Genomic DNA, 14712 nt, shown 5'->3' on the forward strand with positions numbered 1-14712 from the left:
CACCATGCAGGGCCACCGGGGGAGCCCCAGAGTGGTCAGGAGGTAGAGAATGGGAGTAAGGGGAGAGCCAAGGCCATGGCCTTTATTGGGGTCTCCTTGGGAAAGGCAGGGCAGGGCAAGCTGAAGCGCTTAGGACTGGCTAGTTTGAATAGTGTTGGTGGCTCTGAGCTATAGAGTTGGCCTCTGGTTGCCTGGTACCTGGCCCTGGGGTGATTAAGGCAGAAGAATTTTGCCTCCTCCAGGCCTGACTCTGGATTGGTTTGTTCCCATGTATCAAAAACATGCTCCTGGTTGAGCCCTTTTCTATCTCCAAGAGTTGGCTAGCCAGAGAGGGCCAGTCTCTCCCAGCCAGAAAGGTTTGTAAGGTGCCAGAACATCATACTCTGCAGAGAAGAAAAATATATACAATACAGAAACAGTAAGTAATTAATTGTGCTGGAGTTCAGAAGAGGCACCAGTGTGAGGTGGAAACGGAAACCACTGGTGGAGCATGACACCTTTACCAGCATGGGCAGCAGGCGTGCCGACAAAAGATGCTGCCGGTTGCTGAGTATCTACCACGTGCCAAAGCGTCGTACTGAGGAATTCCTACACATGATCGGGACACACAGCGGGGTGACTGTCATCGTCCCGGGCCCACACCTTCTGAATGACCAGAGCCAGGCTCTGAAGCAGCCCTTCTTACACCAAGAGCATTATTTGTATCCATAATGCAGCTTACAGTGGGGCCGACTAGCAGGCAGGTGCGTGCCTGCAGCTTGGACTCGAATCACACTTGAGTTCAGCCTCCCCAGGTCCTCACCTGCACAGTGAGGGGAATCCGGGCTTCTGGGAGTCAACACAAGGAATGTAGCGGGCTCCGGGCAAAGATCGGGAGCTTGGAGGGTGTGGGTCAGTTCCTGCCATGGGCCAGGCCCGGAGTCCCTGCAGGGCCCCTGTGCGTGGCCAGGCCCCCGCACGTCTCCCCAGAGGGCTGCCCGATGTGGCAGTGAAGGGCACTGCTGACAGGTAACACTGTGTGCTAGGCTAACGCGACTGTGGACACACACTGAAGATTTCACAATGTTTTTATTCACGAACACAAACAAAAGAGCCTTACGTTATACTCAAAGCAGTGTGCCCAGGTGCCACGAGGTCAGGGGGACCCTGGGGGTGTACTGATGCAGCAAGAAAATGCTGGGCCAGACCTCAGGATGCTGGACAGTGTCCAGGCAGCTCCCACCTTATTCACTCCAGGACTTTGGGTAAACTCTTCCCCTCTGCAATCTTCAGTTTGCCCATCTGGAAAGTGATGGACTGTACCAGGTGAGCTTCATTTTTTAATTCTTATTTACTAATTACATGTTGTTTTTAGAAAAACGTAAAGTGGATTTACGTGATGTTAAAATTTCCCATCATATTACCTCCTAGATATTACCAATGTTCCCATTTCCATGGATCTCTTTTTGGATGTGTGTGTGTGTGTGTGTGTGTGTGTGTGTGTGTGTGTGTGATTTTTAAAACGGGATCACACTATACCGTCTGTTCTACAGCATTTTTTCATTTACTATATTATGAACATTTTGTCTACAGTGTGTATTTACAGACACAAGCATACATGTGTGTACATACATGTACACACACATGTTGACACACAGATGACTGGCTGCAGAGTATTCCTGTCCTTAGATATGTGTGCACTTCTATCAGGGCTCTTAAAGCTAACGCTCCACAGACGTGACAGGAAATGAGTGACTGCTTGGTCTGATTGTCTCCTGATGCTTCTATAAGTGGAACTGCCCCTTCAAAGGTCGTGCGTACTCAAGACTTGCACTCAGCGCTGAAAGCTGACCTGCCCTCCGGGGGTGCTGTGGCCACCGAGGGCCCAAGCAGCAGGGTGGCGAGGGCTCCCTTCCACCACCCGCAGCACCCAAGCCTGGAGAGCTTCCCCAGTGTAATGGTCTGTGCCAACAGAAGGGGATGGGTCCCCAGTAGAACCTCTGTCTCTGACAATCTCCTTCCGCACTCTTGGGCGCCTCCAGGATTCAGGGATCTCAAAGCATTAGGATGTGACCTCAGATGTTGCCTCCATTTAAAGACAAAGGAGAGAACGGGGACAAAAATCCAACCACCCAGGCGCAGTGGTTGACAATCCCCCTGCCAATGCAGGGGACACGGGTTCGTGCCCTGGTCCGGGAGGATCCCATGTGCCGCGGAGCGGCTGGGCCTGTGAGCCGTGGCCGCTGAGCCTGCGCGTCCGGAGCCTGTGCTCCGCAGCGGGAGAGGCCACAACAGTGAGAGGCCCGCATACAGCAAAAAAAAAAAAAAAAAAAAAATCCAACCACCCAAAATCACACAGCAACTTAGTTGCAAAGTTCAGATGGATAAAACTTTTTAAAAATACCAGAAGAGTAGCAAGGGCAAAGAGTGCTGATTTTGGAGTCAGACAGTCCGGGGTTCTCGTCTTTTTTGTGGTTGTTGTTCGTTTTAAAGTATTATTAGTCACACCTGAGAGTGAATGAGTTTATCAGATCTTTCCCGAGAACAGGTTTGTCAGAGGGTGAGGATTTAGTGGTTCTGCCAGGCGCCCATAAATGATCTTGAGCAGCTACCCCACGGCTTAGTCTTCTCCTCACCGAAACGGGGATAATAAACATGCTACTCTGGGCTCCTCTGAGGCTGAGGTCATGTCTCAGATCCAACATTCACAGGCTGTGGGTTCAGGATGGCAGCTGTTGCTCTTCTCTGCTGTGTCCTCCCTTCAGCCCCTCCCCACCCCCCAAGATGCTGAAGGCAAGGCTGGAGGCTAGTGTGTTAAGTGACCAGCATTCTGAAGTGGTGTTACCGTTCATTCACTCAGCGTCACCCGGGAGTCGTTAGAAATGCCAATTATGGGTCCTCGTGCAGACCTACTTGCGGCTGGGCCCAGCTGGGGCTCCAACAGGCCCTGGAGTGCTTCCAATCAGCTCAAGTTTGGGACTTCGGAGTCCGATTGCTGCGGTCACCCTCAGCTGTCCTACCTTCTGACTCTGCACCCCAGTCACCACAGGGCATATCTCTGGTCTCGGATGCCTTGGGGACTAAGGTGGGGCGATGATCTCCACTCCTTTAGGATGTGGTGGCAATGTTGGTAAACCACTTGACACACCATGAGGGCACCCCCCCCTTGGCTCATTGTTGGGGGCGCCCGTGGGCCCTGACTTCCTGAAGGCCCACACAACCCAGTTGCACACAGAGGAACCTGCCGGGTGGAGCCGCTCAAGGCTCGGGGCTCCACCCCTGCGTGGCTCTTGCGCCTGGCGGGTCATCAAGGGGAGATTGCACACAGGTGGGCTCCTGCACGCCTGCGTGGGCCTGCCGTGTGGACCCCGCGGGTACTTCAGGGCGCAGGGACTCGCAGTGCACTGCAGCTCACCAAGGCATCTGGTCCCCGCTGGGAAGCAGGATGGACCCCGGGGCGCAGGTAGCCCAGGGCAGGATGGGGGCGAGGCGGTGGGGGGGGGGGATGCGGGCGCGTAGGCTGGGTCGAGGTGCGGCGGTGGAGAGGGAGGCTTCTGGGCGTGCCCGGGGCGCAGGTAAGCCGGGGCACGATGGGGCTGGGGGGTGGGGGGCTGGCGGGGTGCCGGGGACCAGGCAAGAGGGGAGGGGTGCTGCAGGCGGCCGAGGTACGGGGGCACCCGCTCCTGCCGCCGGCTGAGGCAGCAGCAGGTCCTGCCTGAGCTCCCGGGTGGGTCGGGCAGTTCCCGCGCTGGCATCAGGGGGCCTCCTGGTCGTCGGCCGGAGTCGCTGCACGACTCCCCTCGTCCTGCGCCCCGGGCCCACTTTCCTCCCCGACGGGCGACCTGTGCTCGGAGGCCGCTTGCCCAGGCACGGCAGCCAATGCGCCATCCCAGAGACATCAGAGGGGATTCCCTTGTTCTGGCCCCCGCCCCCCGCGCCCCTCTTCCCCCAAACCCTCTGTCCTGGGTCTCGGCCTCTCTGGGGAAAGCCCGGAGGCCCAGGGAAGCAGTGGGCAGCAGAGGGGAACCCATGCAATGCCTTTTGCTCCAGAAGCGAGATAGAAAGCGGGGCTGCACAATTAGGTCGCAGGCCCCAGAGGAAGTTCAAAACCTGACCTTCATAACCCTGTATTTTGGCTCCACTGGCACCAGCTGACTCGGGACCCCTCAATCACTTCCATCCCAACCAGGGGATTCCTGGGGGGATTTCTGAGTCTCGGTGTGCCTGTCTCTTCACCAGCCAAGTAGGGCTTTCTTTTCTCTTTTTCATTTGTAAAGAGGTAATACGTGCCCATGGTTTCAAAATAAAGAAGCATAAACAGGTACACAGTGACTCCCGCCACCCTCTGCCCAGCCCGCAGCATAAGTAAACATCATGTTTTTAGCCTCTTCTGGAACTTTCTTTAGATTCTTTTTTTCCCTCCGTTTGTACAAAAGGACTCTGCCTAAAACAAAGAGATCTTTCCTTATCCGTATATTTAAAAAATATTGTATATAAAACACTGTTAAGGGTCCTTGCATGTTTATCCATTAGGTTGTCAGTTTTTTCCTAAATATTAGAAAATTAACACCTTATTTATCTTTTCTAGAACTTGTGTTTTATCTTTTTTCATTTAGTATATCATCTTTTAAAAAAATTATTGTTAGTTTATTCTTTTTTTTATGGCTTCTGTATTATGAGTTACCATTAAAAAGCCTTATTTCTGACAAATTTACAGAGGAATTCACCCGTTTCCTTCCAATTCTTATATAGCTTTGCTCTTTTACATTTAAATATCCATTTGGAATTTATCATGGTGAATGATGTGAATAAGAATCCAACTTTGTTTTAGATTTTTAAAAATTATTCTGCTTTTTCCTAGTTATCTATGAATTTTTAAAGAATATAATATTCAGTCCTTTACAATTTATTTTATATAAGGTATGAGGTAGGAACATGTTTTTACTATTGTTTTTTTTTTTTTTCCAAATGACTGGCCAGTCAGAACAACATACAAAGAGAAAGAGGAAAAAAACCTCTCTTCCCTACTCCTTTGAAAACCCATCTTTTCCCATATGATATTCCCATATGTATGTCAAGACCATCTTTTTAAAACAATACTAATTTTTATCTGTAAACTTTGTATATATATTTGTAATACAATACTAAATCATTTTTTCTGTAAGTTTTCAATATGTTACAATATCATTTTATTAAAAAACATCAAACTTCCAAAATTGAATTATTGGCTCTTTATTCACTTTCATAAATGGGTTAGTTAAAAGTAGCTCCTGTTAATAAGAATATCTTCTCTTGAAGTTTCTTTTTTGTAAAAGCCCAGCCTTCCCCCTCACCCCACGTCTTTATTCTGAGATCTCAGTCCCTGTTTGAAGTAGGAAGACTTAGTCTCTTTTGACAAGTGCTGATTATCTTTCAAAGGGTTTGGATCATTTCTTTTTCTACTTGATCTAGCAGGGGCTAAAAAAATTTAAAAAGTGAATTATTCTTACTACTTTATTTCTGTTTCTCCTTATTTCTCCTCGGATTTTGCTCTATGAGTGTTGATGCTATACTGTCTGGTGCAAAGATAATTATAACAGAAAAGCATTTTGGCTTTTATTTTTTATTACACTGTACTTCTGTGGTCTTAATGTATTTTGCCATGAATTCAGCCTTTTCCAATATAAATAGTGAAGTCCCTGAATTTTTTCACTTGTTCTTCTCTCATTGTCTTTTGCCATCGTTCTACTTCAAAACTTTCTGAACAACTCACCTTCAGTGCATCCTGCTGTATACAGTGTGGAGGTCAATTTTCTTTCTAATCCAATCTGAGAGTCTTTTAATAGGTGAGTTTTTTCTCTTTGCATTTGATGTGGCAAATCACATTTGAACTTTACTTCACCAAACAGGGTAAATAGATGGTAAGTAAATGAAAAGATGTTCAATGTCATTAGACATTATAGAAATTCAAATGAAAATTATTATGCAAATGAGATACCACTACTCACTTATTAGAAAACTGAAATTGTAAAAAAATTTAGGGGCTTCCCTGGTGGTGCAGTGGTTGAGAATCCGCCTGCCAATGCAGGGGACACAGGTTTGATCCCTGGTCTGGGAAGATCTCACATGCCACGGAGCAACTAAGCCTGTGCTCTAGAGCCCACGCGCCACAACTACTGAAGCCTGTGCACCTAGAGCCCGTGCTCTGCAACAAGAGAAGCCACCACAATGAGAAGCTCACGCACCGCAACTAGAGAAAGCCTGCACGCAGCAACGAAGACCCAACTCAGCCAAAAATAAAATAAATTTTAAAAAAAATTTAAAAAAAATTTTTTTTTTTTAATTTAAAAAAAAATTTTTTTTTTTTTTTAAATTTTAACTGACAGTACCAAATGCTGGTGAGGATGTGGAGGAACCAGAACTCTCCCTTGCTGCTGGTGGGATGGAAGAATGGCATAGCCACTCTGGAAGACAGTTTGGCAGTTTTTGTTACCGACTCATTCTCTGGAGTAAATCTTATCTTTCAGTTTTATTTAGAGTTACGTTAATCCATTCTAAACATTTTTGCTAAAGGAAACAATGTTCAAAAGGACCCCAAGGGCTACACAGAAGACGCCATGTAAAGGATCATGGTCAGTTCATCCTCCCAGGAGGAGGAGGCCCTTCCTCCCTGCTTTCTGGCTGAGCTCAAGGCATCTTGGTGCGTGAAGCCAGACCTCCACAGACATGGGCGTCACCAGCTCTGATCCACAGCTCGTCTCGTCTGCTTACCTGCTTCTGGTCACTCACCCCACCCCGCCTTGACGTTCCCCTCAGTTCCTTGATGAAGATCACACCCACCTCATAAGAATACTGTGAGATATCCAGGAGAGCAGATTTTGAATGTTGCAGCACACTCCATGGAATAAATGTTTCCATGGGAAACCCTCCCTAGACTGTATTTTCAGCACCTCTAATGGTTTAATCAAGGATTTATTTTGGAAGAAGGAAAAAGGTGGCCACGATGGACTCGCTGCTGTCTGTCATGGGGTTTGGCACTGGGATATTATCAAGCTTTTCAAAAGCATCACACCTCACCCCACTCTCAGCACCTGCACCTGCACAACACAATTCCACTTACGTACCCAAAACCGCTGTTTTGTTTTCTCATGGTGAGTTTCCATGTTGAGATGATTTCATTGACATTTCAAACTTTTTTTTTCTGAAAAAATATTACCTGAAAGTCATCTGTTTTTCAATCCTATCTTTAAAAACCATCTTTCTGATGGGTGCTTAAAATTTTCACCAGAAAAAGACAAAACCAGTGAAAAGGCAGGTACAGCATGAGTGTGGTCTTGTCCTGTGCTGGGTTTCATCTTGGTGCTGGAAGCTTCCCTCGCTGGGGCAGAACTGGAGTGTCTGCCTCGTGGTAGTTGTACCTCAGGAATGTGCCCGGTGGGGCTTGGTGCTGGGTCCAAGACTCCACTTGCTGAGACCTTCCAGGATGCTGACCTCTGTGCTTTGTTTTGGTAGGTTCCTGGGTTGAGCTCCTCTGAGGATGAGAGCCTTTCTTCCGTGAACAGACGGACGTCTCTGACGAGGGTCCTAAAGCACAGCACCCCAGAGGGAGCTGCCCCCAGCTGGCACTCAGGGCTGCTGGGCGATGTCCCCTCACTCCAGGAAGGGGGCTCTGCAGGCGGGTCCCCCCTGCCTGTGCGCTCCCCCCGGGACCTCTCTTCGTCCCCGGGAGAGCTCAGCCCCAAGGCCCCCCTCAGAAAGAGGCGGCTTTCCACCATCCGGGCTTCTGAGGTGTCCAGTGGGCCGCTAGGATCCAACTCGGACCCCTTTGCTTTTGAAGAAGATCCTCCCGTGCCAGCCTCGGTTACCCGGCGGCGGCGGCGGCGGCAGCAGCAGCAGCGGCGGCGCAGGTCCCCCCGAGCAAGGAGCTCGCCACCAAACTTGGGATTGCCCGGGATCCCGAACACAGCCAGGAGGAGGCCACGGGACCTGCAGAGGCTGGCTGCTGCGGTAGGACCTGACCCCGACCCATCCCCTGGAGCTCTGGGTCCCTGCCCAAGGCCCCCTGGGAAGCAGCCCGGTGACAACGGAGAGAGCAAACGCTGCCCTTTCCTCACTGATGGGCCCCTGGCCTGGGCATCATGAGGTCACCAGGACTGGAGGAGATGGTCCAGCTTACGGCCCTGCCTGTACCCCATCCTTCCCCCACTCTGAGGGGTCCCCGTGACCCCGCGAGAAGGACCTTTGCTTATGCCGTGAAATGTGTGCCTCCCACGGTTCCCATGTGTCCCCCAAACTCCTTAGCTGTAGGATGAGGCAGCACAGGGTGGGAGACCCTGGAAAGCCCCTTGCTCTGTCCTCCTCTCAGCCGCGAGCCCCTGCAGCCTCCCCTGCTCCCCGGTTCTGGCCGACCTCGGGGTCCCGGTGGGTGGAGGGTCTCCTGCTCCCTTCCTGCTGTGAGCTCTGCTTCCCAGCCCCCCAGCCGGTCCTTCTGGTGACCTCATGTTCTAGGAGCTTCTCGGGAAGGGGCACTGCTGTGGACGCTGCCGCCTTGCCTTTCACGCCAGATCCTCTGCCCATTTTTAAGTTGGGTTTGCTTTTGGGCTATTGAGTTATATAAATTCTTTATTTGGGATATTAACCCCTTATCAGATATGATACGATTTGCAAATATTTTCTCCCATTTCATAGGTTGCTTTTCATTTTGTTGATGGTTTCCTTTGCTGAGCAGAAGCTTTTTCGTCTGATATAGTCCCACTTTTGTTTGTTTTTACTTTTGTTGCCTTTGCTTTGGTGTCAAAAAAAAAAAAAAAAATGATCACAAAGACCGTTGTCAAGGAGCTTACCCCCATGTTTTCTTCTAGGATTTTTATGGGTTTAGGTCTTACATTCAAGTTTTCAAGCCATTTTGAGTTGATTTTTGTGTATGGATTTTTATGGTTTTAGGATTTTTATGGTTTTAGGTCTTACGTTCAAGTTTTTAAGCCATTTTGAGTTGATTCTTGTGTGTGGTGTATGATAGTGTTCCAGTTTCATTGTTCAGCAACAGTGAAACTGTTCAGCAACCGAACTCATCCTGCTTCCATCTTCCCCGTGCTGTCCTGGGGACCCTCTCCCTCCCTCCCCTGCCCTGAGCAGCTCTGGAAGAGCCCCTTGAAAACACAGCAGGAAAATGGCCTGTCTAGACAGCCTCACGCAGACACTCATCTGCAGGTGCCAACCACCCCTCACGTTCCCAGCCCATGCCTCGCTGGTCCCTCCTTGTCCCTGTCCCCTCCCCAGTGACCTCTCTGTGCCCTTGTCAGACCCAGATCCTGGGGTCCTAACCCCATCCTCTCACATACCTGCGTGTCCACCCACTGGGATTCAGTCCTCTGGGAGGTTGCTAGCTCCATCTTGGGGTCACGGTGCCCGGCACGCAGGGGGCAGAGCCGTGGACCCCGGCGAGGCCAGCTCTCACTTGTGAGTCCTGGATGGTGCCCGAAAGTCAACCCGTGTGAAAGTCAACTCTGCAGCCCTGGGTGGGCACCTGCTTTTCCAGCACAGATTGTCTCTAGCAGAGTTCGGCGCTCCTGCAAGGTAGACCTCAGAGATGCCTTTCTTTTAACAGACAGAGCGAGTGAGGCAGTGGGAGATCCACCTGCTTCAGAGCATTGAGGAGGCCACCCAGCACGAACTCACCATCGAAGACGACTGAGCGCTCAGCCCCGGGACCAGGACACAGCGGTGTGCTCAGGGGCTCCTGCTGTGGCCTGACTTTACTCATCTGTCCATCCGACCATCTGTCTGTCTGTAAACCCCACACCTTCCTCAGGACTTGCTCTGGGTCCAACCTTGACCTCCATTGTACCTCTGGGTGGGCTGGGAGCAACTGGCTGCTGATCTTGTTACTCAGATTCCAAACGTGGCTTTCAGAGGCGCCAACTGAGGCAAGGGGATGGAGGAAGCAGGTACAGAAGGGGGGGGGGTGGATGCCCCAGGGCCACCCTGGAGGTACCCGGGGATGAGATGTAACCCACCTACCCTGCCTTCTTCCCCAGCATGGCCAGGTGAGCCTGAGATGCTGGGATGACACAATGTAGGGAATAGGACCAAGTTTCACAGGTAAATACCAAGGACCTAGGCAGCCCCCCCAGCTGGAGAGGACGGGGTCTTAGACTGCTGCTCCAGGAAAGGCCAAAACAGTGGCTCTCAACTGGAGGGCATTCTGAGAGTTTGGGGGTGCTGGTTTGTTTAGAGTATTGGGGGGCGGGGTGAGGAATTTAACCCCCTGCAGTAGTGTGGGGCTGTCTCCTATCCCGTCCTTCTCTAGAACTGAGCTCTCCACCTCACTGCTTAGGATAAGAATCCCACCAAAGGGCCGCAGGTATCTGTGACCCTCATACTGTAAGGAAGAAGAAACGGGTGCATAGCCCGGCATCAATCTCCCAGGTCCAGGCATCTCTGAGACAGTCTGTTAGTGGACCCGTTGTGGTTATGAATACAGAGCTAGATTTTATCCTTGTAAATGCTTTCACACTACCCCTCCACTTTAAAAGTGTTTTTTTTTTTTTCCTTCTAAAAACCAAAAATGGGCTTCCCTGGTGGCGCAGTGGTTGAGAGTCCACCCGCCGATGCAGGGGACACGGGTTCGTGCCCCGGTCCGGGAAGATCCCACGTGCCGCGGAGCGGCTGGGCCCGTGAGCCGTGGCCGCTGAGCCTGAGCGTCCGGAGCCTGTGCTCCGCAACGGGAGAGGCCACAACAGTGAGAGGCCCGCATATCACACACAAAAAAAATAAATAAAAAATAAAACCCCAAAATGTTTACGTTTCCAGTGCCATCGTGTGCTGCCTCCGCAGCCCATCCTCCAGGTCAGTCATCCGTGACCTGGGTCTTCTCGGGGACACAGATAAAGCCTATTGCTAGAGCAGAGTCCAACCGGGCACCCTAAACAGAGCCTCAGGCTGGCCTGAAACGACAGGAGGTGGCAGATTCCAACGGAGGGCAAGGTTGAGGACAGTCTAAGAGAGAGGAAAGAGGCTTACCCTGGAGCTGCTGGGTGGGTGGAGGGCATTCCAGGTCAGAAAGGTGCTCCCTGGAAGAGGCTGCATTTGTGTGGAGGTTTTGAATAAAGAAGGAATGATTGGGTTTCCTCATGGGGGATTAGATGCAGGCTGAGGGCTGCAATTATTGGGGTAGTTGCTTCAAATTTCCTCTGTTGATGTTCTTATATATGTTGGTAAGAACTTATTTCCTGTGTAGCGTGTTTAAACATTTAAGTTTCATGAGCTGCTGTCTGCTTTACAAGCTGGCTATTCAACTTGTTCACTTTACCTTTTTTATAACAATTACCAGATCATTAAAAAGTTCATACTTTTGTGTTATAGTTGAAAAATTAAGAAGCAGAAAAACTACCTATAATTGCAATAACATAGAGATTAAATACTTCAGTGTAATTCCTTCCTGTCTTTGTTATTAGAAATAAACAATTTTCACAAGAACTGTTCCCAAAGTCTGTGTCTGATGCAAAGTAATTCAGATGTGTAACCAAGTGAATTCTATCTCTCTTTTCATCCTTTAAAAAAATTCTGATTGAGAATGAGTCCAGGGAGGAAGAAAAATAATGTAGGGACTCGGGAAGCTTGTTTTGAAAGACTGGGAATTATAGGGACTCAGGAAAAAGGTTTACCCATGAGATAATTTCCTAGATATTTATGTTGAGTCTTGTCGACTGAAAAAAAACACACAACCTAAAAGCTGAGAATTATTTTACTCAGCGGACTTACTGAGGCCTTAAGCCTGGATCCAGCCTCTCGGATCGCTCTGAGGGATGGTTCTGAAGAGGTAAAGGAGGAGCCACGATATATCACAGTTTTTGAAAAACAAAGTCGTTGAACATCAAAAGATTATTGCTAATTAAAGAAGCAAATATCTCAAGTTAAAGCTTTCAGTGCCTTTCTATATGGCAAGACGCAAGAGTCTGGAGTCCTCGAAATCATTCCTTTGATGTGCACTTTAGCTCTCCAGGGCCAGCACCCAGTTTTTCTCCATCCTGAATCCCCTCGGGGGGCACCGTTGGAGCGGCTTCAGTGGCTGAGGGCTGCAACGTCCTTTGTTCACTGAAATGGCAGGGGACATTCTTTGTCCACACTCTCCTATGTATTAACAAAACAGATTCTTGACTTCCCGGTGGTCCAGTGCTTAAGACTCCGCCCTCCCAATGCAGGGGGCGTGGGTTCGACCCCCGGTTGGGGAACTAAGATCTTGCGTGCCACATGGCGTGGCCCAAAACCAAAACAAAACAAAACGACCCCAAAAAACAAACCGAAAAGCCAGATTCTTACATTCATACAACTGGCGTATATGTACGTATCGTAGGCCCTCTAGTTAAAGTGTTTAAAGTGCCATTCTCGTGAATATCTCCCAAGTTAAACACGGATGTCTGCACAGTTTCCGTCCACTGGAGGGCGCTGGCGGGAAGCAGAAGGGACAAGCCTGTGCTGGCCAGTCCGCTGCCCGAGGGCCGGACCGCGCAAGCCGGGCGGACTCCGTCTGACCCCCCGCGCCCCACTGTGTCCTCGGAGGAGGGCTGGCCCGGGAGAAGCTGGGAATGAACAGGAGGGGACATACTCAGGTCGAGGCACTCAGGACAACGGGTACTGCCAGCTCGGGTGGGATGGACAATGAGAATCTGCAAGATTTCCAAATGAATGGTGGTTTTTTGGCAAAATGACAAATCTCTAACGGTAGCCCTTGGGAATTACACTAGTGATGTTCATTTAGAGACCAGCATGGGTGTGACTTATACCACTATTCGGAATGAAAATGATTTCCTTAACTCTTGTTATGTATACAAACCTGTAAGTTTTGCAGAAAATGCAGTTTTAAAACACACAAGGGGGGCTTCCCTGGTGGTGCAGTGGTTGAGAGCCCGCCTGCCGATGCAGGGGACACAGGTTCGTGTCCCGGTCCGGGAGGATCCCACGTGCCACCTGTGCTCCACAACGGGAGAGGCCACAACAGGGAGAGGCCCACGTACCACAAAAAAAAGAAAAAAAAAAAAAATACAAGGAAAGAACATGCCTTCTTTTTCCTGGTGCAGTTCCTATTTAACTTAAAATGAGAAGATATTTCTAATCTTTATTTAAATAACACATTTTCCCCTAAAAGATCGTATTTATACACAACGTGTGTATTTTACATCCACACAGCGTGAGCATTCCCCCTTGTCACTAAGCGTGGTTCAGAAAACTGCAGTGTGGAGACTGCGTTTGTTGTATGGACACGCCAGCCTTACGTGTTCCAATTTCTCCATTGCCGGATGCTTTGTTTGTGTATTAGTGTATCTTAGCTTCTGTTGTGTTTTAGTTTTCTGCTGCTGCATGACAAGTGACCACAAACTTAGTGGCTCAAAGCAATCCACCTTTTTTGCTTGGCTCTGGTGGCTCAGCTGGGCCTCTGCCTGGGATCTCTCCAGCTGAGATCAAGGTAGGCTCTCATCTGGAGCACCTGGGAGAGAATGGAAGAACCCAGTTCCCTGCGATCGTGGGACTCAGGGCCCCTTTTCCTTGCTGGTTGTGGGCTGGGTGCTACTCTCAGATCCCAAAGGCCGCCCACATTTACATGGCCTACCTACTCCGTCTTCAGCTGTCAACCGTACAACGGAACCTGCTCGCGCTTCAAATCCTTCTGTCTTTCTTTTCTGCCACCAGACAGAGAAATTTCCTTGCTTTTAAGGGCTTTTATGGGGTCCAGTGTGCCAGGTAACATATCCAATCCCACAGCTGTGGTTGAGGGGTGATATCTCATCCCTTCACAGGTTTGGAGATACCGGGCGATGGACTCTTTGGGGGCCAGCTTTAGCTTTCTGTCCACCAGCGTGTTCCCAATTTTTCATCATTGTAAATAACACTGTGATAATAACCTTAGTACAAAATGCTTTGTGCCCATGTCCACCAATTTTGTGAGGTAGAATCCTAGAAGTTATTTTACTGGATTTAAGGATGTAAGTGAGACAACGTCTCATTTTAAGTTGAATAGAAACTACACCAGGAAAAAGAATGTACTTTTTGTGGTCCCTGTTATGTGTTACCAAGTGAGGTACAAATTGCCAAGTGCAAATTGTCAGTGCCCCAAATGGGAGCTCACTGTGGCTTTCCTAGGGTTAAAAAATCTTTTAAAACATTTATCAAACTGAAAGGTGATATGAACATTTCTTTAAATTTACATTTCTTTCACGGATAGTTCTGTTGAACATATGTCCACATGTTTTCTAGTTAGTTGTATTTTTTCTCTGAGAATCCTGTAAATGCCTTTTTTTTTTCCTTTGGGGATATTGTGCTATTCATAATGATTTTTAAAATCTCTTTCCTAGGAGTCGATTTTATTTGAAATTAAAGACACTATCAGAGAAAAACTATACATCACAGGTGAATGTTAACTTTATGTGTCAACTTAGCTGGGCTATGGTGCCCAGTTGTTTGGTCAAACCTCAATCTAGATGTCACTGTGAAGGGTTTTTTTTTTTCATGAAATTAACATTTAAATCAGCAGACTTTGCGTAAAGCAGATGACCCTACATGACATGGGTGGGCCTCATCCAATCAGCTGAAGGCCTTAAAAGAAAAGACGGGGGTGCCATGAGGAAGATGGAATTCTGCATCCAGATGTTCTTCAGACTCAAGATGCAGTCTTAGCTCTTCCCTGGGTTTCCAGCCTGCTGACCTGCCCTGCAGAATTTGGACTTGCCAGCCCCTACATTCGTGTGAACCAATTCC

The 14712-nt window shown here is 49.1% G+C and overlaps 1 protein-coding gene across 1 annotated transcript; it reads left to right on the forward strand.

The window, feature by feature from the left end:
• Positions 1-904: 904 nt before the first annotated feature.
• CCDC201 (coiled-coil domain containing 201) lies at positions 905-9652 on the forward strand. The gene is given in 4 exon segments (XM_067041645.1): positions 905-1008; positions 1167-1305; positions 7471-7965; positions 9566-9652. Coding segments are annotated over 4 exon segments (825 nt in total).
• Positions 9653-14712: the final 5060 nt, after the last annotated feature.

This window comes from Kogia breviceps, chromosome 9, assembly GCF_026419965.1.
Source record: "Kogia breviceps isolate mKogBre1 chromosome 9, mKogBre1 haplotype 1, whole genome shotgun sequence".
NCBI lineage: Eukaryota > Metazoa > Chordata > Mammalia > Artiodactyla > Physeteridae > Kogia > Kogia breviceps.